At 32.9% G+C, this 24,427-nt stretch overlaps 1 protein-coding gene across 1 annotated transcript in view; it reads left to right on the forward strand.

Annotated features, from left to right (window-relative positions):
* The window catches only part of LRP1B (LDL receptor related protein 1B), a 2,209,913-nt gene that overhangs the window by 1,912,242 nt on the left and 273,244 nt on the right, over positions 1–24,427 (forward strand). The window contains exons 58-60 of the mRNA XM_025261770.3: positions 4,850–4,972; positions 6,395–6,576; positions 14,860–15,059. Of these exons, the coding sequence (XP_025117555.3) occupies positions 4,850–4,972; positions 6,395–6,576; positions 14,860–15,059 (505 nt within the window). The remainder of the gene's footprint in view (positions 1–4,849; positions 4,973–6,394; positions 6,577–14,859; positions 15,060–24,427) is intronic.

Genomic DNA, 24,427 nt, shown 5'->3' on the forward strand with positions numbered 1-24,427 from the left:
ATATAACTAATACAGTAAAAGTATTTATTGCCATCATGAAAGAACTGTAAAAGAGCTCCAGCGGCAGCTCCTTGCTTTATCTTCCAACCCTGTTACTTGAGACATTTCTGCTGCTATCTTTTTTTTTTTTTATCTTTTTCATATTTTGGCTAATATATTATCAGAGATTGTTCTTAATGGATCAAAATGATTTTTCTCTCTGCATTATCTACATCCATCTTGTATAACCAAACCATTTTAATGCACACATTCTTTTAGTGTTTAACTTAGTGGTGATAAAATATTAGACTGTTGCCAACCAGAGACCAAATTCCCAACATCCTCTGGATCATCGAAAAAGCAAGACATTTCCAGAAAAATATCAATTTCTGCTTTATTGACTATGTCAAAATTTTGACTGTGTGGTTTACAATAAACTGTGGAAAATTCTTAAAGAAAGGGGAGTACCAGACCACTTGACCTGCCTCTTGAGAAACCTGTATGCAGGTGAGGAAACAACAGTTAGAACTGGACATGGAACAACAGACTGGTTCCAAATAGGAAAAGAAGTATATCAAGACTGTATATTGTCACCCTGCTTACTTAAATTCTATGCAGAGTACATCATGAGAAATGCTGGGCTGGAAGAAGCACAAGCTGGAATCAAGATTGCTGGGAGAAATATCAATAACCTCAGATATGCAGATGACACCACCCTTATGGCAGAAAGTGAAGAAGAACTAGAGCCTCTTGATGAAAGTGAAAGCAGAGAGTGAAAATGTTGGCTTAAAGCTCAACACTCAGAAAACTAAGATCATGGCATCTGGTCCCATCACTTCATGGGAGATAGATGGGGAAACAGTGGAAACAGTGTCAGACTTTATTTTTGGGGGCTCCAAAATCACTGCAGTTGGTGATTGCAGCCATGAAATTAAAAGATGCTTACTCCTTGGAAGGAAAGTTTGACCAACCTAGACAACATATTAAAAAGTGGAGACATTACTTTGTCAACAAATGTCTGTCAAGTCAAGGCTATGGTTTTTCCGGTAGTCATGTATGGATGTGAGAGTTGGACTGTGAAGAAAGCTGAGTGCTGAAGAATTGATGCTTTTGAACTGTTGCATTGGAGAAGACTCTTGAGAGTCCCTTGGACTGCAAGGAGATCCAATCAGTCCACCCTAAAGGAGATCAGTCCTGGGTGTTCACTGGAAGGACTGATGTTGAAGCTAAAGCTCTGATATTTTGTCCACCTTATGCAAAGAGCTGACTCTTTTGAAAAGACCCTGATGCTGGGAAAGATTGAGGGCAGGAGGAGAAGGGGACAACAGAGGATGAGATGGTTCGATGGCATCACCGACTCAATGGACATGAGTTTGGGTAGGCTCAGGATTTGGTGATGGACAGGGAGGCCTGGCGTGTTGCAGTTCATGGGATCGCAAAGAGTTGGACACAACTGAATGACTTAACTGAACTGAACTGAATCATTAGTACTTAAGACGGTATGAATTTCAGACAATTAGTGTATTTTATGGAAATGAAGAGGGTATGAGGAAGATAAAGAAATCCATTCGGACCCTGGACACCTGTGTCTTTGGAGAGCATTTGTTAGTGGTGACCACTGAGTAAGGATGTAATGACCCAAGAAATTAAAGACAAGCTTTAAAGTTTTGACTGTGGGTTGCTTGAAGTATACCATTTTTCCTAGGAAATTTGTTTTTAACCACAATTTCATCATAGCATTGTAGAAAGTTTCAAGGAGTTCTAGGGAGTAAAACCATGTTTTTTCCTCAAAGATTTTTCTACATATGTAGACTGAAGTAGAAAATATCAGCAATTGTCTCTCCACATTTTATCCCAGTGAAAATAAATCAAAAGACAACATCCTTGCCTTAATTTTTTGGAAATTTTGTGCATAGTTAATTAGGAAGAATAATTTGCTCTAATATCTTAAATTTTACTCTGATACCTTAGTTTTATTAGTTTTATTAGTTCTCTTTATTGTATTAGTAGCAATCTCATGAAGTTTTATAGCATAAAATTATAACAACTGGTAGAACATTTTTACCCTATATATTCTAAAATATAGTTGTAGCTAAGATAGCTATAACTTAAATTCATATAACACATTTAAAAATGTACATGGATTTTAGAAATGAAAATTAATCAAGAAGCTTTCCAATATGTTATCCAATTCAATTCTAGCAGTGCCTTTCATTCCAGTAAAATTGTATAAAGAAACAAAACACAATTTTCTAAATTAATCATCTTGAATCAAAGGGTACAAGTCTTCAACCACAGAAATAAAAGAAGCAAGTAGGATTTTGATGAAACCAATTTTCAGCTCTGAAACCACTGGGATGACTCTAGCTTTTTGACATTATTTTGACCATGCCCTTGACTGTTTTAATGTTCCTTGCATATGATTCTTCAAAAAGAGTTTTGCACTGTTTTCTGTAGAGATTAATAGTAAAGCTGTAGGAAAATAACTAATTTGTCTTGATAGATATGTCAGAATTCTAAGCTTCAATTCCTCTGCATCCACGGATTTAATTTATTATAGTTGACTTGCTAAGTTTGGAACTGGATTTTCATTATCTAAATTGATTATTATAAAGAATGGAATAGGGTAATTCTGCCAAGACTGGAGATTGTGGGTAAATCTTTGCTAAAGTGAGAAACAAGTTTCTGTCCATATCGTTCTTAAAGAGCTCTAATTTACCTATCTGCATTGCCAGTCCATCACAGAACCCTAACCCATACCTTATTCTTTCAAAGAAAAGTGCTTTTGAATACAAGATCATAGACTACTATTGAATTTATTAAGCGCTCTACAAAACTTGGAGTATATTCAATTTATGATTTAGAACCTTGATTGATTTTGCATAGATAACTTCTTAGATTGAATGCTTATGTGTATTTAGTTAGGGAGTCCTCCAAATTTTAGTGTGCAAATGAATATTTAATGAATCTTTTGAATCTGAGACTGAATGTTAGTTGCATTTTTTTTAGCATTTATAATCATTGTTCTTGATTAGTGATGCCATATGAAAGAAGTATATTTGTATTTATTCATCTGGGCATAGCAGGGTTAAGCTATTTAGGGTTGACTTTATAATCTGGAACTGAAGAAAACAATTGCTTCTTTTAAGACAAATGAAAGCATAAGATTTGAGCCAATGATTTTCAACACTATCACCCTGAGAATTTAGCCTGGCTACGAGAAGAAAAAAATCAGTTTTGCCAGAACCTGCTCTGAGTTCCACACATAGGCGATTTTTAGTCTTGGAAGTCACTGGAAATAAGTAAAATCTAAACAGCAAAAATTTAGCCTTTGCCAGAGTTTTATTAAAAAGTGTGTATCTCTGATGCAGTGTTATTATAAAATTCTGAATTTTGAGAATAAATGTGGAAACTGAACTCAGATTTAGGAATTAACCACCCTTTCCCAAGGACTTCCCAAGTGGCTCAAGTGGGAGTCCACCTGCCAATTCAAGAGTCACAGGAGATTCAGGTTCAGTCGCTGGTCAGGCACATCTCCTGCAGGAGGAAATGGCAACCGAACTCCAGTACTGTTGCCAGAATCATCCTGTGAACAGAGGAGCCTGATGGGCTACCGTCCATGGGGTCGAAAAGGGTGGGACAACTGAGCAACTGAGCACACATCCTTTCCCAAATGCAATCAAATCAAACCACAAGAAAACAAAACAACAAAGACAATTGCCTTGGAGATGCTAATCCTTACTTATAGGATTATAAGAACTCATAAGCGACCCCTAAACCAATTTGTGACTTTAATGACAACTTCAGAGTAAATATTTATGTAAAAATCTTACATCAGATAGAAAGATATGGCAAATATCTCTGGGGCTTTGCCAAATGTCTGTAATGTCAATTATTTTTAATATATAAGAGTTTATATATTAATAAATTAATATTCAACCCTCAAAGTGAGTTAACACAATTGCAATCTTGATTCAAGTTTTGTTAGCCCATTGGGATGCTAAATCTATGAGCCTTAACAATAGGTCAGAATTAAACCAACCCCTGGGCAATCATTTGTACACCTCAACAGCTAGGAAGATTCTCAGATCCTAGTGAACAATCCTCACATCAAATCAGTGAAACAGTGAAACAGCCAAAGGAGCTGTGTTATCCATAAATCCATCAGCTGAATTCCCATTCAATTTTGTTACCTGCTAAAAAATGCAACAACTGTGAGTCTGAAAGGAAGGATTTCCTCACATTTCTACCACGTGGAATAAAAAGATATTAACCAAGTTCCTCTTTGGCTAAATAGTCACTAAAGTTTTAACTTTTAAATTCAAATATGGCACTGTGTTGCCTAACAGGCTGCTTGAAGCATGAGAAAAACAGAGACTGTTAGTATGTTGTTGAACCAAAGGCTGTTAGGGAAAGTAAACGTTGAAAATCTTTTTCTGACTTTCATCAGATATCTATCAAAATCTCATCTTAAATTATTGGGGATTGTCTACCTTTTCAATTTAGATGTATACTCATAATAGCATCAAATTAATGTTTACCTAAAATGAAAATCTTTTCCTTTATCGCTCTAAAAGAAAATTTTTACCATATTATTGACTATTTACTTAAACTGCTTTCTTTAAACTCTTTAAACTCCAATATGTTTCCTATTTGGAAATATGCTCCAATAAACTATGCAACATCTTACATGTATGATATAGAGAAAATGTAAACATATGATGCTTTTACAAAGAATTGGTCACAGATGATTTTTATTGTAAAACTGTAACCATTTAGATTCAAAAGGAAATATTGATTCTTATGAATTCCTAAAATATTGTAAGATTTCTGTTAACTATTATTCAAATATATTCTTTTTTATTTTTAGGGATTAAACAATGTTATTGGTATAGACTTTGATTACAGAGAAGAATTTATCTATTGGATTGATTCCAGTCGACCCAATGGCAGTCGCATAAATAGAATGTGTTTAAATGGAAGTGATATTAAGGTATCTAGATATTACAATGATGAGATAATTCAATATTGTATTGGTATGGTTAAATTGAATAGAAAATGTTATTTGATGGTAATGACATGACTCATAGAATGTATTAGGTTGGTTTGAATTTCACGTTTGTACAGGGTGTTAATATATATTTTAAATATGAAATTGAAGATTCTTATCCATGTTTCATTATAACATGATTCTATAAGATAAAAATCAAATTGAGTAAAAAAATCTGTAACTTATATTCACAACCCTATAAAATGTGAGGAATACTTACAGCTTGAATGATTAGTGCCTGAGATTTAATTGTGTTGATTTATATGAAAGAAAATGTTGAGTTAGAGAATTTGAAATTGAAAAAAATAATTATTAGAATGTAGATTGAAATTATAGAACTATTATTTTGCTATAGAAGGAAATAGTTGAATACGTTTGTGTAAAATCATGAATGCTTTGAGTGGAGAGCATCAAAATTAAACACATGTCACATTCTAGATGTGAACTACTCTACTTGACACCATTTCTATATTATTTTGGGTTTTAAAATAAAATCATTTGCACTGTATATATGTAGTAAAATATATTAAAAGAAGTTCAGATTCAAGTAGATTGAACCCTTCTATTACTTAAAAAAATTTGAAGCCATTTATAATATTGTATATAGAGCTTTGGTGGAAGCAATTAATTTTTAAAATATTAATGAAATCTTGAAATTAGATATATACTTATATATATATATATACACACACATATATATAATACCAAAATAATCAGTAGGTTGCATAATTCAGAATAAATGTTATTAGTTTTTTATATACAGCATATTTGTGCATACATAGCCTATATCCTTATTATATTTGACATAGGTTGCAATTGAACACAACTGTTGAATGAATACATTTATACTTCCCTTTGGTTAGGTTAAATATTTAATGTATATTTTTGCTTATATTCGTTCTTTCTTTGTAATAGGTAGTTTAAGTAGGGCAAAGACAGTTGGGGGAGTGTTGAATTAATTGATATCTCCCCCAGAACCTGTTATTAATAGATGATATCAATTATTTTTCATGCTAGTATGGGTGTGCCTCTACCTGTAATAGAATTTTTGCCCCAGATTTTGAGAGAATAAGTAAACTGTGATGAAAATGTAATAAATAACTGTGTAGCCATCCAACAACTTTCTATTTTGGTGTTTCTTTCATTAAACCTTTATGGAATTTCTAGGGGCCTGATTACATATTGAGTAATCTCACAAACAAATAAGTAATTTTATTAGGTAAATTGTTCTATATGTTGTGCTTATCTAAATTCCATTTCAGTGTTTAAATACAATTATGTATCTATAAAAAAATCAAGAAGTAATTGCTTTGTTCTTATTCTAGGCATTTAAAATGTTAACTTTTTAAATTCTTATTTTGTTAGGTAGTGCATAACACAGCCGTCCCCAATGCACTTGCTGTCGATTGGATTGGAAAAAACCTCTATTGGTCTGACACAGAAAAAAGGATCATTGAAGTATCCAAACTTAATGGCTTATACCCTACTATACTTGTTAGCAAAAGGCTGAAGTTTCCCAGGGACCTGTCTTTAGATCCTCGTGCTGGGTTTGTAACAAACATTGAAAATCTTAAAGCTTAAGACTGTGGATTATGTTCAATATGGTAAATCCTGGTCTGTAGACTTTAACCTGGGAACCAATTAAAAGTGTAAATGTGTAGAAGTTTTAACTGAGAAATCAAAAATACAAATATGACTATCACAGAGAAAGAGAAAATTAAAATGATGGAATTTTAGAGCAAGTATAAGATTTTAAACACAGCTCTTCTAACAAACCAATAAGTGTATGAAATGAATAAAACAGTTTTACCCAATTATAATGCCTTTAAATCTTGGAGGAAAGAGAAGCAAAGATAAACTCTTGGATACTGTTTTGCAGCATTTGTAGTAGTCAAGAATGGAGGTATTGCAATTCCTGAACAACTTTACAGCAGGAGACATAAGTAGTGTCTATGAATAATAAATAACAGTGCATTATCCACGCATTCATAGGGAAAGCATAGTGGGAATATCAGGGAAGAATGATATTAGTGTTGGATTTTATTTGCATTTCTTTGTGAGAATGAAGAACAAGTCATCATAAGGATCAAGGACAGCTGGCTGGAGAATGTAGATGAGGGATGAACACACATTTAAGTGTCAAAACTGCTTGCTAAAGTTCTATATTTTATGATCATTATCATTAACTTTCAATTATGTTATTTTGGTAGGTAGAGAAGGCATATCATTCTCTTTTTTTAATACTATAATTTGAGTGATTACATACTCCAAAATGATCTCTGTAGAAGTTCAACCTATTGAACATGTTTTTAAAGTAACAAATTTAGAGAAAATTTGCTTTTTAAAAATATCACACATTTGCAATAAAAAAGTATTATACTAACTCTAGTGCTCTGAATTTTCTGCTGTCTTAATTAATTTCCCATTAAATAGTTCACGAAATCACTGCTTTTACCATATGCAATAATTAAATTTTACTTCTTGCTAATATAATTTATCTCTATTTTACTGTCTCATGTTTATAATTGACAAAGTGATCATATTATAGTGTGCATGGAGCTTAATTTTAAATATTAATTTGGGTAAAAGCAATACCTAATGGGGAAGACTTGTACTGTAAATACTACAAATTGTTTCCAAGGTAGTGGTGTAAGTTTTAACTTTTCACTATATAATTATGTGGACTATTTTGTTACCTTTTAAAATATTTTCTTTACCATAGTAACAAAAGAGTATCAATTCTATTTTAAATGAAACAGAGTCACAGTGGAGTCTGATTCTATAGATATTACAAGAAATAATGGTCAGATATTGTTTGGCTATCATCATCATTCATTCAAAAGAATATGTATATTTGAGTCATTTGGTATTTTATCAGAAGATATTTTAGTTTGTCCATTGTCCTTTTCTTCAAATCAGTTTGTCTGTCTTAGCTCTCATCTCATAATTTTCAAGATGCTTTATTTTCTAAATAAAAGAAGCATTATTTGTTAATAACAGTATTTTGAAATTTCCTATTTATAAAGCAAAATGTATCCTACCCTAGTGAACACAGCTGAATCTAGCATTAAGGTTTATTTCTCCCAGGTGAGAGTTATTAACCCATAAACTGATGCAGTCTGAACTTATCATCAATATAAACCTGCCAAAAGTATCAATTAAGATGATAAAATATTAAATTATTGCAGATATTATGAAAGACTCCTTTGATTCAATATTAAATAATATTTGAAGTATGATATGGAATCCCAGATTATAACCCAAGAAACAGAAAAATCAGGTATTTTTATGAAATGATTAAAGCTGTATAACAAAAGATAAACAGATTCTAACAGATAACATTTAATGACAGCTTTTTATTCATACTGTTTTCCTGGTTCCCCAGAGTGAGACAATAGGGCAACTTGGATTTTAGTTTATATGAGATGAGCTTCAGGATGGAAATGCCATAGCTGTCTAAATTATTATACAATCTTGCTCCAAAAATGACAGCTTAAATTCTGAGTATTCAATAAAGGTGGAATTAAACTTTTCTATGTCTGATTGCTATCATAATTTGCATATGTTTTGAATATACCAATACTACTACTACCCCTGTTTTCTTGAGAAGTATAATCTCTGTTCCAATATTTAGTGAAGAATAGAGCAAGAATTGTTTAGGGAAGATAAAGATCATTGGAATGTCTAATCTAATAAAGCATCTATAAGCATTTAAAAGGTAGCTTGGGGATACTTTCTTATAATAGTAGCACATCAGTGGTATCATTTTGGATATGTTGGTTAGTAAGAATGGAAAAGAAAATATAAGTAGGCAGATCATCTTTCTGGTTATTATGTTAAAATTCAGCTGAAATCCAATTATCCCAATTATTCTATTATTGATTGGGAATCAGTGTACTAATTTAATCATAAATTGGGGTGATTAATATCATATATATTTAGTATTTATAAACAATAATTTTTACAGAAGAGATGTAGATGCATTTTAAAGTAGAATAGAAAATATAAAACTGTAATATAAAATATAAAACAATAACTATGCTTGTTATTGTTATTGTTCAGTCACTCAGTAATGTCCAACTCTTTGCAACTCCATGGACTGCAGCATGTCAGGCTTCCCTCTCCTTCACCATCTCCCAGAGCTTATTAAAACTCATGTCCATTGAATCAGTGATGCCATCCAACCATCTCATCCTCTGTTGTCCCCTTCTCCTGCTGCCTTCAATCTTTCCCAGCATCAGGGTCTTTTCTAATGAGTCAGTTCTTCCCATCAAGTGGCCAAAGTATTGGAGTTTCAGCTTCATCATCAGTCCTTCCAATGAATATTCAGGACTGATCTTTAGGATGGACTGGTTTGATTTCCTTGCAGTCCAAGGGACTCTCAAGCCTCTTCTTCAACACCACAGTTCAAAAGCATCAATTCTTCAATGCTCAACCTTCTTTATGGTCCAACTCTCACATCCATGCATGACTACTGGAAAAACCATAGCTTTGACTAGACAGACATTTTTGGCAAAGTAGTGTCTCTGCTTTTTAAGATACTGTTAAATTTGTTATGGTTTTTCTTCCAAGGAGCAAGTGTCTTAAGAATTTCGTGGCTGCAGTAACCATCTGCAGTGATTTTGGAGCCCAGGAAAATAAAGTTTGTCATTGTTTCCCCATCTGTTTGCCATGAAATAATGGGACCAAATGCCATGATCTTATTTTTTTTTTTTTGAATGCTGAGTTTTAAGCCAGCTTTTTCACTCTCCTCTTTCACTTTCATCAAGAGGCTCTTTAGTTCCTCTTCACTTTTTGCCATAATGGTGGTGTCATCTTCATATCTGAAGTTATTGATATTTCTTCCCACAATCTTGATTCCAGCTGTGCTTCATCCAGCCCAGTATTACTCATGGTGTATACTGTATATAAATTAAATAAGCACAGTGACAATATACAGCCTTGACGTACTCCTTTCTCAGTTTGCAACCAGTCTGTTATTCCATGCCTGATTCTAACTGTTGCTTCTTGAGCTGCATACAGGTTTCTCAGGAAGCAGGTAAGGTGGTCTGGTATTCCCATCTCTTTAAGGATTTTCCACAGTTTGTTGAGATCCACACAGTCAAAGGCTTTGGCATAGTCAATAAAGCAGAAGTAGATGGGTTTTTTTCCCTGTAATTTTCTTGCCTTTTCTATGATTCAATGAATTTTGGCAATTTGATCTCTGGTTCTTCTGCTTCCTCTGCCTTTTCTAAATTTGGGCTTGAACATCTGGAAGTTTCGGTTCCCTTACTGTTGAAATCTGGCTTGCAGAATTTTAATCATTACCTTTCTAGCATGTGAAATGAGTGCAATTGTGTGGTAGTTTTAACATTCTTTGGCATTGCCTTTCTTTGGGATTAGAATGAGCATACTTTTATCTTTAAAATGTCACTTCAACATAACAAAAATTCATTGTCATAGACATTAAATTGAAGTATGTTATGACTGGTTAACAGAAAATAAATCCATCTGCTCATTCATTTATTCAACTCATATTTCTCTAGAGTACATCTGTCACTCTTCTAGGTATAGTATAAAAATAAAAGATACAACCCCTGTTTCAAAGTACTGGTTCAGTTAGTAGGCAGATGAGCAAATAATTATCATACAATGCAATACCTCTAAAGTCGAGAAAACAGAACATGTGTCTGTCTCAACTGGAATCAGTGAGATTTTCCTGGACAAGACTGGTGAAGTATGAATTAGCCAGGTTATGTGGTCCACTACAGAGCAGAACGCAATTCAGGCAAAAAGAAGTTTTATGGAAAAGTAAAGACATATAGGAGAGCATGGCATATCCAAAGAGTTGAAAAAAACTCATACAAAGGGAGCAAATTAACTATATATAATTGTGGAACTTTGATACCAGTTTACAGAGTAAAAAGGAGCTAGGAATAAATCAAAATGTAATGCAACACAACAACAACAATGAAACAAACCTTACAAGACTTGGGCAAGGCAGGTAAACAGAAAAATGACTTCCTCAGAATAGGAGGAACATAGGAAAAGGGGCAAATATAAGAAAGTGGGATGACCTATTGGAAGTTGGAGTTCCAAATAATAATAATGATAATGATAATGATGATCACTACCACTTCTATAGTATTTTACAAATTAGAAAAATATGTCTGTGTTATATCACTTTAGATGCTTATATTGCTTTCTCAGAATCTCTGAAAAATACATGATTGTTTTTATTATTATATTTTTAGTACAAATAAGAACAGGTTTCCCTGGTGTCTCAGAGAGTAAAGTATCTGTCCACAATGTGAGAGACCTGAGTTTGATTCCTGGGTTGGTAATTTCCCCGAGAGAAGGAAATGGCTTACCCGCTCCAGTATTCTTGCCTGGAGAATTCCATGGACAGAGGAACCTTGTGGGCTACAATCCATGGGGTCACAAAGAGTCGGACATAACTGAGCAATGAACACACACACTCACAAAGAATATTCAGCCAAAATGACTAAGTGATTTTCTCAGGATCCTCTAGGTAATATGATATTAAACTAGGAATTTAATTCAGTTTCCAAGATTTGGTCAGCTCTTTTCTCTATTGCATCACATTAGAGTTTACAGTAACAAAATTACCTTGAGCCATGAGCAGCTTTTCCAAGAGTCATCCAAACAAGGCATAGAGAACAAAAATTTTTCCTATTTTGACAACTTTCCTTTTTACAGAATTTAAATTACTATAGATAGTATGAGTTATGTGAGAAATTAAAGAAACTGCATAATAATTACAAGCATGCCTAATTTTTAAATTGGACTTCCCAGGTGGTTCAGTGGTAAAGAATCTGCCTTGCCAATACAGGCGATGTCAGAGACCCGGGTTAAACCCCAGGATAGGGAAGATCCCCTGGAGGAGAAAATGGCAACCCACTCCAGTTTTCTTGCCTGGAGAATCCCATGGACAGAGGAGCCTGGCAGGCTATAGAACATGCAGTGGCAGAGAGTCCGACACGATGAGCACAAATGAGCTTTCACAAGCACAGGATTTACTGTGCATCTCTCTTTATGGGTGGTCAACTTCTGATGGCTTAATTTCATTACCTTTTCCATACTTAAGCCTCATTACTATACATTTAAGCTTCTCAGTAAGTCTACTAGACATTCTTGTCATTTTACATCTAAAATGCAATCTATTAAATATTATCCAAGTATAAAATTTATTGTAAATAATTAGAGTTGAAAAACAAAAAATGCTTCAAAATGCTTTTCTCTGTGAGGAGAAATTATTGTTATTATCCCTTTTGAACATATAAGTAAACCCAGGCTTGGGGTAGTTAACTAGAGTGCTCAATTCACATGGGTATACCTGATATTTGAACTCAATAATCTGTTTCTAGGATTTTTATTTTTTGGTTTTGTTCTAAGACTCTACATAATGTTGATTAGAAAAAAAAATGACAAAACAACATTATTCATGGAATAAGAATTTTATCTTAAATATAAAAATGCTTGTTATTTTTTTAATAGTGTCTTATTTTATTTTTTAACTTTACAATATTGTATTGGTTTTGCCATATATCAGAATGAATCTGCCACAGGTATACATGTGTTTCCCATCCTGAACCCTCCTCCATCCTCCCTCCCCATACCATCCCTCTGGGTTGACCTAAAAATGCTTTTAAAAAAAGTTAGTCTGTAACTCTTGAGACCTGGGCCCTTGTTCTGGCTATCACTATTGTAACAGACTAGGACAAAGCTCATAATATTTTACAGTTTCAGTTTATAATGAAGTGAAGGCCTGAAACTATGTGATCTTCAAGACCTGTTGCAGCATTAAAATCTTTAAATTACACTTTATTCTAAATTCTGAAAGAGGAGAAAGATCATTGCTATCAAGAAATTTGTAAAGTCGTTTTGAAGATAAGATTTATGCTCAAAGAGCTACTAGTGGTAATAAGATTTTCCATGTCATTTTCCATTGAGGTAAAATTGTTGTTCCTTCATTGGTGCCTCCATGGTAAAAAAACTTTCATCGTAATATTCTTTAAATCTTTGATTTAATATTCACCTCTGTTGTATTCATTGAGAGATCTTTGATAGCAAAATTATATGTTTACCCCTGTGTTCTCAGTGCTAAGTAATGTTTGATATATTATGACTTTAGTGAATCACTGTTTCAAGACACATTTTTCAATCCAGTTAAGAATGGCTTGGGTATTTATCAGAGATTCCCCACCAACTGATTTATTGAGTTAGATTCTCTGATATGAAGCACAAGAACCTGTGTCATTACTGCTTTGTGGGTTTCTATGTGCATGATATATGTGTTGTTCAATTATACAGATGATAAAGAAATTCTGTAGACCAGAAAGAGCTAAAGCAGAGTTTCGTAAAGTTTGTTTCCTGCAACCTGCTCTAGGAAAATAAATGGTATTACCCAAAACTATGTGATAAAAAAGGATATCATAGCTCTATCTTAGATAATCATTATATGTATACCATATTAACAGCTATGAGAAGTCCTATAATTAAAAAGAGGATGCTTACTTTGCTTAACAAAACCATTTTTCAAATATATAATTTTATAACATACCTTGAAAAATGTGAACTGACACAAATCAGAGAAAAATTTGTAGAGAACAGAGGAGACAATATAAGTTATGTCTGAATGAAAATATCTATATAATTGAAGAGACAGGAGCAAGGCAGATGATATGATGAAAGCACAGAAGTGAAAATTATAGGACTATAAATACTCCAAGTAGAGCTCAGTTCACACATTTCAAAGTGGAAAGTCATCTGTAGAAGTCTGTTTGTGTCTCATAATGAAAAATTTGAATATCAAGGAGAGAATTTCAAGCCTCAAACTCTTACTGAACTTACTGAGGGTAATGTAAGAGCTGTTGGACTCCATAAAATATGTTCTTCCTCTTCTTTCTGGTATCTTGGTTCAAGATGATGATAATATTAGCCAAATAAAAAGTTCAGAATACAAACAAAAATTTAGATTTGCTATTACACAGAGGTCAGATTATTTGAAATTCATAATTTACTATGTTGTTGCTGTTATTTGGTTGCTAAATCATGTCCAACTCTTTTTGACCCCCTGGACTATAGCCCACAGTACTTCTCAGTCCATGGAATTTCCCAAGCAAGAATGCTGGAGTGATTTACCATTTCCTTCACCAGGGGACTTTCCCAACCAAGGGATCAAACCTGTGTCTCCTGACAGGTGGATTCTTTACCACTGCTTCACCAGGGAAACCCCATAATTTAATGACCTCAAAAACTTTATATTATCTCTAAAAATTTGTAATACTTTTTTGACAGCATTTAATGGAGGAAATTATTTTTCACTTTTGTAATTCCCTTAATTTTATATGATTTTAATTAATTTAAAGAATCACAATTATCTAGTGGCTATCACATTGAACAATGAACATCTAAGAAAGTACAATCTACTCCTCCATAATTCATTTTGAATTTTTTATAGGTAAAACAAAAGAAAAAAATACATCTAGGTTGTTTTATTCCTCTAACATTATAGATGCATTTTGAAAGTTTACATCTTTCATTTTGGGCATCTGTAATTTGTTAACAGTTCCTGAAATGTTATATGCATGACATGCTTAAAATTGCTAAAGGAAACATGCTTAAAATTATCTGGATATTTCAAAGTATACTACATATTTTTTAAAAAATCATAGCAAAAGTTTGCACTAGAGTATGCTTTTGCAAACTGCAATTTAGAGAGATACAAGAATTAATTTGGGAATAGCTGAGTAAATAAGATAAATACTGTATGGTGTTTTATTCCCTGAGTGATTGTGAATAATATGCCTGCTGATTTTCTTTTCTAGGTATTTGTATTGGATTGACTGCTGTGAGTACCCTCACATTGGCCGTGTTGGAATGGATGGAACCAATCAGAGTGTTGTCATAGAAACCAAGATTTCTAGACCTATGGCACTAACAATAGATTATGTCAACCATAGACTCTATTGGGCTGATGAAAATCATATCGAGTTTAGCAACATGGATGGATCTCACAGACACAAAGGTTAGTCCAGTAGCACAAATGACTTAGTATGTCACCAGTTCATAAAATACTCATTTAGAAAAAAAAAAAAATATATATATATATAGTTTTTTATATAGTTTCATCAAATACATTTCTTAATTTAATATTACATTATTATATTCCTTTGTGACAATGTTGGTAAATAATAACTAGATCTGTTTATTCAGAACTTCTATAATCATGCATAAAAATCATTAACATTGTCAATGTTTTCTCTAATTGCATTTTTCTAAATAGTTTTTATAGCAAGTAGATGATACTTTTATAAGTTAATATATACATATATTCCAATGGAATTGAAGCAGAAGAATAGTTGTTTGTAAAAATAAGGTTATTATTACAATCTGGTAAGTTTTTTTAAAAAAATACTAAGAAAATAAAACTCTTTAAAGACAGTGAAACAGTATTATTTACTTTATGAAACAGATTACATACATGACTAAATTTATTGTTATTTAATGAACAACATCAACAAAAAGTAATATTAAAAATAGCTTTCAAGTTAGAATAACATTTAGGAAATTATTAGAATATGAAAAAATATGAAATAATACATATACTTTATTTTTCCACTTTTTATAACTCTGAGTAGATTATAAGACTCTAAACATAAAACAAATGAAGGAAGCAATTTGATATGAGGGGGAATTAGGGATGGGCAAAAGGTCTTAGAGGAAAAAATATCTGAGGATAAAGGAATTAACAGCAGAGGAGAAGGACATAATACAAAAGAACAGTATCAGATGAGGATGACACAAATTCAACAGAAACCACAAACAATTCAAATGAACAACTCAAAATATTTTAGATGCAGATGGCGCTTTATAGATTAAATTTTCCCCACAATGAAGATTAATCTCTTTAATATCTAGTGACCTAATGTCACCTTTGTTATTAGATGTTTTCATCTTCAGATATCTTGTAAAGTACAAGTGCAACCCCATAGACTGCGGCCCACCAGACTCCTCTGTCCATGGGGATTCTCCAAGCAAGACCACTAGAGTGGATAGCTATGCCCTCTTCCAGGGGATCTTCCCAACCCAGGGATCAAACCCAGGTCTCCTGCATTGCAGGTGAATTCTTTACCAGCTGAACCACCAGGGAAGCTAATTTTCAGTGGGAGGTTCCAAGCAAAGCCTATACATTTGTATGGCTTCTCTTAAGAGACTGCTTTCTTCTCTGGCAGTAAGCTTAGATCAAAGCATCTGGAAGAAGAAAAGAGATGAGCTGTTAAGGAAGAGAGGATTTTTTATAATTTAATACTGTCAGATGAGGCTCTGCAAATTTATGCCAGTGTGGAGAAGGATGAAGCAACCAAGTTTTAAAAAAGAAAACTTTTTAAGTTGGAAGAGGCAAGTGGAATTAGGGGATTAAGAAGTACAAACTCCCATGTATAAAATAAAATATCTACAAAGATATAGTTTATAGCACAGGGAATATAGCCAACATTTTATAACAACTTTAAAAGCATAATCTATAAAATATTGAATCACTCTGTTGTATACCTGAACCAAATATAATATTGTGAATTAATTATACCATATAAAAAACAAATTTATAAAATAAATAGTAAAGGAGATTTACATCACTAAAATCACATCACTTCATAATTCTGCCCAAGTTATTTTTCAGTTGTTGTTTAAGCAAATATGTCCTTCTAACTAAACGTACTAACAGAAAGTGCTTAGAGGTGCTTTTTTAAGTGTGGAACATTGAAGTATGACAAGTGTAGTTGGATGAGTCACTTATTGAGGTGTTGGCATTCCAATTACAGAGATAAAAAAACTCATCAAGATGCAATTGGAATGAAGAGTTATTTAAAGATCACTTTAGGGTTTTAATTACAGCAAAAGTAATGTTGACAAATCAAAATTACACTTAGCATTCAGCAGTTATATCTCCTTTGAAGAATCAATAATGAAATGTTCTGCAACATTCATAGATGATATAATTGAAAGTTTTATTGTAGCAATCAGTGATTTCCCCACATAACCATTTTTGGCATGTATATAAAGCACTAAGTTGTTATGAATGTAGTTCTTTGTGCTAAAATTTCAATGTACAATAAAATTTAAACACTTTTTGTTTAGATAGGTGAGTATTTAAAATATATTCTAGCATCAAATACTTGCCTATTTTTGTTTGAGACTTTTATTTGAATAACAAAAACTGTAGTTAAATTATCTATTAGAAACTGTTGATTCTATCCCTGTCCCATTATTTTAAAATTATGTCAGATATGTTTATAATTAATGCTTTGAAAACTCAAAACAAATGTGTGTAAATGAAGTATCTTTCAATCATAGTCTTGTAATGGCTTTGGTAGATGGACATACATAGTAAGAAGTGAAACTAAATTTACTAAAGAGTAAAATATTTGACTGAAAGATATTCAGATATGATTATATTAACATTTAAAAATTTGACTTTTGAAAATCCCTTGAGGCTCTAGGTGGGGAGAAAAGGAAAGTAAATGTAGTTGCTGTCTTCAGAATATTTCCTCCTGAAGGTTTTCTCAGAAAGACTAATGAAAAATTCATTAAGTGTCTTATTAGGCATCTGCCAATATCTAAATGCAAGCCAATAGTTACGTGGTAGTTACTAACAAGCTACTAATTGTAGACAGCCTGAATTATGCCATCTCCACAGCCAATGAAAAAACATCAATCATTTACAGTGTTTGTAAAGAGGAATAGGATTTTTCAACTCCTTGAATTTGTCCCCTAAAGACATCAGAAACACTGTGGTTTTCTATTTGTATATTTAGAGTTGGAGAATGAGACTTTTATAACAAGAATAACTTTTGTGTTAGGCTGGTCACTGACCTCTCTTCTCTCTTAACCAGACTAGTATTATCGCTCCCATTTATTCTTTTTATTAAAAGTACAGCCGGAGCTCATCAAAGAATGGGATACATCAGTTATATCAAAGTAATCTTAGCATAAAAAGGGTGTATAAAAATTTCATAATTACTATTTTTTATAAGTCAAATTTGAATAATGGAGAAAACTAAACCATGAATGTCACTTTACAGTTTAGAAGGTTTTTCCTCCAAAACATGTCCTGGTTTAAACCATACAGCATTTCCATAAATAAAGCATCATTTTATTATTATTTATCCAGCCTAAGAATTTCTGAAAGTTCTGCATTCTGTGCCCTAAGTGGTAGATCAGATTACCTCCAGGAGACATGTGACTTGCAGTTTGCTTAAGAATCTGCATCCATTTTTCTCTGCCACCTCTTCTAACCCAACCCACCTTCTTAACAAGTCCAAACACTAAGTAATAATTTATTTTTTTAGAGAATTTGCTATCCTGGGAACATTTAAGTGCAGTCTTAGTCCCATGAATCTTTCCCTAATTCCTGCGTGGATTATTCTATTGGTTTTTACTTCAATAATTACATAATAAAATTATATAATACTACTGTAGAATAGTATGCATACTACTGGATAATTGAGACAGTTTATTTTAAATCAAATTTTCATTGTTCATTTTTTAAATTTCTCTGATTTTTGTTGTTGTTGTTGTTAGATCTTCCCATTCATTCATTCAACAAACATTTACAATTGTCTCTTTCCATGCCATGTATTATTTCAGACCCTGGAGTTACAAAGATGAATAAGTCCCTGTCTTCAAAGTACCTGTTTAGTTGTTGGGGGTGGGGAGACTGATATGCAGATAATAACATATATCAGGTTGGGATTAGAGGTATATGTATAATATTGCCAAAATTCAGGCTGGAGTAAGGAAGTGTTTGGTGAAGTGATGGGATCTTTGAAAAGTCTCAAAGATGGAGGACAAGCTCTCCATATGGGGAAATGTAGGGAGGATTAATCACACAGAGGGAACAGCATGTGCAAAGATATAATAGAGTTTTGAAGCAGCATGGGGTTTACATAATTTGTAAACTAGAAGTCATATAAAAAGAAAATAATGACACTAGATGAATAAGGGCAAATTGCCGCCAGATTGTGACAAGCCTTGTATGCTAGGTAATTTGGAATTTATCCTTTAGGTCATAGTGAGCCATTGATGGCATTTAGTTGATAGAATGCCATTATTAGATTTTACAATCACATGGAAAATGAAAGACCCTGGAAGGGCAACCAATTTAGAGGCTGTTAAAATATTTTAGAGAAAATATTTGAAGTGATTAGAGCTGTGGGAATGGGGATAAAGTGTTGCATTCAGTAGTTATTTAGCAGAATAAGGAGGACAGATCTGTAAAGTTAAAATAGCAAAAATATTGGTGGTTGAGTTGCAAACATAAAGTGAATGATTTGTATTTTTATATACTTAACCAGGGGGAAATAACTTATAGTTTGGAAACTTATTAATTTCACATATATTTCTACATTTTTTAAAGAAATAAAAGGCACCAAACTAAGCATACTTAGAGATTCTTCTTAAAAAGCTCTGACTTAATGAGAGGTACATTTAGTTAACAGAAGGGTCAAAGTCAAAGAAATTCTGACAGTTTACCTAGAAGAAATAGTGCAAAAGATTGAATCTCTCTCCTCCTACTATCCCTTGATATATAAAGTATGTCCAGCGAGAAACTTGCCAATTTCAGTGTTTTCCAGATTGAAATGCTGTTTTTAAGTTTAAATCTGTCTTTATACAAAAATGGAGTGATTCTAAATATATTCTAATCACAGTGATTCTAAATAATAATATCATTCTTATAGATCTATATTTTGGGGACTGATTTCTCACCACTCCCAAACCATAATCCTCCCCTGAGAATTTTAGGCTTTGACACTTGATAAGAAGTTCTAAACCTTTATTGGAGCACAAATCTTTGGGTTTGAGTCTCAAACTGGAGAAGAAAAACCCTTAGTAACCTTTAAATGTTGGAGAACCTAAGGATATGGGTGGGTTGGGGTGGTATCCACTGCTAGAAAAGTTTTTCATTCTAAAATGTGTGTGTTGCTTCACTGGGTCTCAGTTGCCTCATCCATAGAAATAAGGGTATTGGGGGAAATGGCATCAAAGGAGAATCCCATAACTAAAGTTCTAAGCCTCCAGTTAGATGGATCACTTTAGAATTTTTGCCAAATTCTAAAGTTTGAATTTCAGGTTAGTCTTCAATTTAAGCCAGACAGGGGTTGAAAATCTGTAATAATCAGATGTATTTCCTTAATTAAAATCTCAAATTGCCTATCCAATACTCAGTTTTCTCTGAGTGTTACTGCAAAATTACTAACATCTTTTAAAGGTGTTATTTATGACCTTATGAAATTGATAAGGAGAATACTTATGTTCTTGATAATGATGTTGTATTAGATGTTTTGCATGTACTATTTATTACTATCATTGTTGATTTTCGATGGAAATTTTCTTGATTTACTACTGTTGTTCCAAGAGCTGGAACCAACCCCTTATAAACTCATACTTTATCAGAAGCCTACCATGTTCAAGAAACTGCTTGATGTAACAACACATGCTTTTTTAGTCATTCCATCAAGTGAGCACTATGTGTCATTAAAGTCATTTTGCAGCAAGGAAATCGGTTTACAGAGATTAAGTAATTTGTCCAAAGTCAAAGAGCTTGTCCCTAGAATTTGATCCCAGATCTAACTGGTTCCAAAACCTCTCACACAGGTCCCCCTTGTCTTTGAAAAGTTGGCTGATGGATTTGTTTTCTGCTTGCTATAGTTTCTAATAGCAATAGTTACAGCATAAATGCACTGTTACACAAATAAAAGTATATCCATACTTGAATTTTTTCAGATTGATGTACAAAGTAGACATAGATAAGTTACAAAACATTTGAGAAATTAGCAAACAAAAACTTAAGCCATCAGAACATAATTATTCTAAATGAAAGTGTATATCTTGTTAAATCTAATTTTTGTATATTTATTTAGAGAGGTGAAGAAAGCAGTCATATTGTTAATAAGGTACACCTTGCTTTACATAGGGACATTTTAATTTTACTGTTTGCTCTTTCCAAACTACCTGGGAAAACTAAATCTTATTTGAAAATTTATGTTATATAATTCTGAAATTTGAACACAGCAAAGATCTTTTGTCATTAATTTTATGTGTTGAAAGAATAGCTTTCTTTGAATAAAATATCTATAAAATAGGTTACAAATACCTTCTGAGAAAAATTTCAGCCTTCACTCTGCTCATCTTCATGTTAGAGATTCTGTTTCTCATTTAATAAAAAGAAAATGAAATACCAGAAAATTACATTTATATAACAATTTCATTCTGCCTGCTTTTATCAAAGAACATAGACTCAGAGTTAGTTTTCCTCATTTTGTGTGAGTTGCCATTGAACTTGAGATAGAGAGGTAGTTTCTTGACAAAAAGATTGAAAATACTGTGTAAACAGTAATAACAAAAGGGTGAGCTAAAAGAAACATTGTTGACCTTGAATTTAAAAATTATTTGTTCTAGTAATTTTTTTCAGAATATTCTTCTTTGGGTCACTGAATGATTTAACCTTGTGTTAAATCAGTTGGCCATGTACATTTTTAATCCAGCATACTGAAAAAACGTACACTCATAACTACTAATTTCTCAGAAGAGTAATCATTGGTTATAATTCTAAACTACAGTTCATTACTGGACTGTCTTTTATTTTGTGGAAAAATTGTTTAAAATTCATGTGATTATGTTGGCAATAATTTGTTTCTGTACTCCTAGACCTGAATCCTCATGTTGTAGGGTCAGTATTGTAGTCCAGCTCTTTTGCTTGGTTATTGTTCTGGGAATCTAGTTTGTATTTTGAGGGGGAAGTTCTATGTTTGGACTTAAAAATCCAAATCATAACCCATGCAGCGATCATCTAATCAATGTTGGGAAAATAATCCAGATCTCAGCATGCTACTAGTGAAATAGTGAAAGTCTATTTAAAAGGTTTTGTTCTGAGGGGGAAAAACACTGAAGAAGACAAAGGGAGTATTTTGTGCTTATATATCCTGCAACTCTGTAGCTGTTGCACTTAGGTTTTCAGAAAATGTAAATATTCATTGAAGCCAACTGAAAAAAGGCAGAGAATCTAATAAACATCATCATCCAATTTTACAATATTCTAGAATGTTTCTTTCTCGGTAAGATATTGCATAGTACGTTTGAAAAAAATTCCCTATCATTCACAGTCCATTACAAACAGTTGACTTCACAGGCTATTTTATGCCAACGGTGTTGATGTGCTGCTGTTTACAATACAATAAAAGTTAATGAAAGGGAGCAAAATGCAATTCAGTTACTATAGAAATGTTCCTGAACCAGTAAAATAAATTGAAATTAACTGCCATTTCTAAAAAGTCCTAGAGTTTCAGTGTCAATCATGTCTTTTACTTTTGCTTCTTAAATAGAACATGTTACATTAAATTGTGTATATGTTTAAATAGATTATTAGTTTGCAAATGTCACATATGTTGCATATACTATTTTAAAATATAATGTCAAGTATTACCATAATATGACTTTTTCAGCCACTTTCAACAGTGTTATCTATCCCAACTATGATATGGTACAGCCTTGGGGATTAGTAAATTTAGTTTTGGTTAGGTTACTTTCTAATTTAGGCAAGTTGCTTTGCCACACTAGGTTCAAAGTTCTTATCCATAAAACATAATCAGTCAGTGATTTTCTAATATTTCTTAAAGGAATTGACTGAGGTTGGAACTGGGACAGAGGAGGTTTGTTCTACCAATTAGTTCACTTATCCCTAGTTATTCCTAGGACTACTAGATCACACTTGAAAATACTTGTAATACATTACATTCTCCTCTGTTTTTATTCTAGAAGCATATTCATAATTGTAGGAATGTGTGAAGACCAGATACTACATTCATGCAAATGATTTTACCTGATAATCTGTCCCAAAGGCAAAGTGCTTTTCAAAGACTTCAGCTTTTATTAGGACTCTCAAACAAAAACATTCCTAATGCATACATATGTGGAATGTCATAACTTATATTTGCTGCTGCTGATCAGCTCTGAAAATACATTTCCAAGTATCTGTAAAGTTTTGTATCACCAGTAGAAAAGTCCAGAGAGTTTCAAAGTGACCGGAATTTATCTTTATGAAGTGCATACGGCAGTGTTTACGTCAGAGATGGGAGAGCAGTGTCATCATCAAGAGAAAGTATTTATAGGCACAGTCCAGTTTTCAAAATAAATGAACTATAATTTATGTTGCATGCTGATACATCCTCACATTTATTAACAAAATGCCCTTTTTATATATTAAATATTAAAGTGGCCATATGAAAGGTGAAAGGTGCAAGTTGCTCAGTCGTGTCCAACTCTTTGCAGCCCCATGGACTGTAGCCCTCCAGCCTTCTCGGCCCATAGAATTTTCCAGGCAGAAATACTGGAAGGGTTGCTGTTTCCTCTTCCAAAGCATCTTCCTGACCCAGAGATCAAACCCATGTCTCTTGTGTCTCCTAAATTGGCAGGTAGATTCTTTATCACTAGCATCCCCTGGGAAGCACATATATAAACTTATATCATGAATAATTTAAAAACTTATAAGTAAGGGACAAGTGAGGCCAATACTGTGGCCACCTGATGCAAAGAGATGGAAAAGACATTGGAAAAGACATTGATGCTGGGAAAAATTGAAGGCAAAAGGAGAGGGTGTCAGAGGATGAGATGGTTAGACAGCATCACCGACTCAATGGATATGTACTTGAGCAAACTCCAGGAGATGGAGGACAAGGAAGCCTGGCTAGCTACAATCCATGGGGTCACAAAGAGTTGGACACAACTTAGTAACTGAACAACAAGTGAGGAAGGGAAAAGGATTAAATTATATTAAGCTAAATATTCCTAATCTATGTAGAAAGTATATGTTATTTGAGGCGATGAGTAGACAAAAGGAGGCAAGGAATTCTGGAAAAGGATAGGCAAACAATGCCTTCTGCCTTTTAATAATGGCTTTAATTTAAGGAAGGTCTCTAAATAATTTCTATAATTTACCACCATATATTACATTTATTTAAAAAGTTTATAGATGTAAGTGTCCCACTGTAAACTACTGCATTAAAGAGGAACACGTAACTTTTATTTGGACATTTAATCAGTATTCAAAATCAGCCACATATAATAGACACCCTGGTAGAATTAGCTCATATCTGCTATGTTATGACATATGCCGAATGGAAGAACTTTATTTTTCTTCCTCTTCAGGGCCTCAGTGATGGATGAACTTATTGAAAGATGCTATTTTTGTTGGAAAAAATAAATTTTGAACATTTTATCATCATATTTGTTAATGTTGACTATTCTTAGTGTTTCTACCATTTGTTAATGCTTTTCTTCATTTTTAACAATGGATTATGGATGCATTTGCCTGAATTTTTGTGGGGCTTTTTTTTTTGT

Source organism: Bubalus bubalis, chromosome 2 (assembly GCF_019923935.1).
Source record: "Bubalus bubalis isolate 160015118507 breed Murrah chromosome 2, NDDB_SH_1, whole genome shotgun sequence".
Classification (NCBI taxonomy): domain Eukaryota; kingdom Metazoa; phylum Chordata; class Mammalia; order Artiodactyla; family Bovidae; genus Bubalus; species Bubalus bubalis.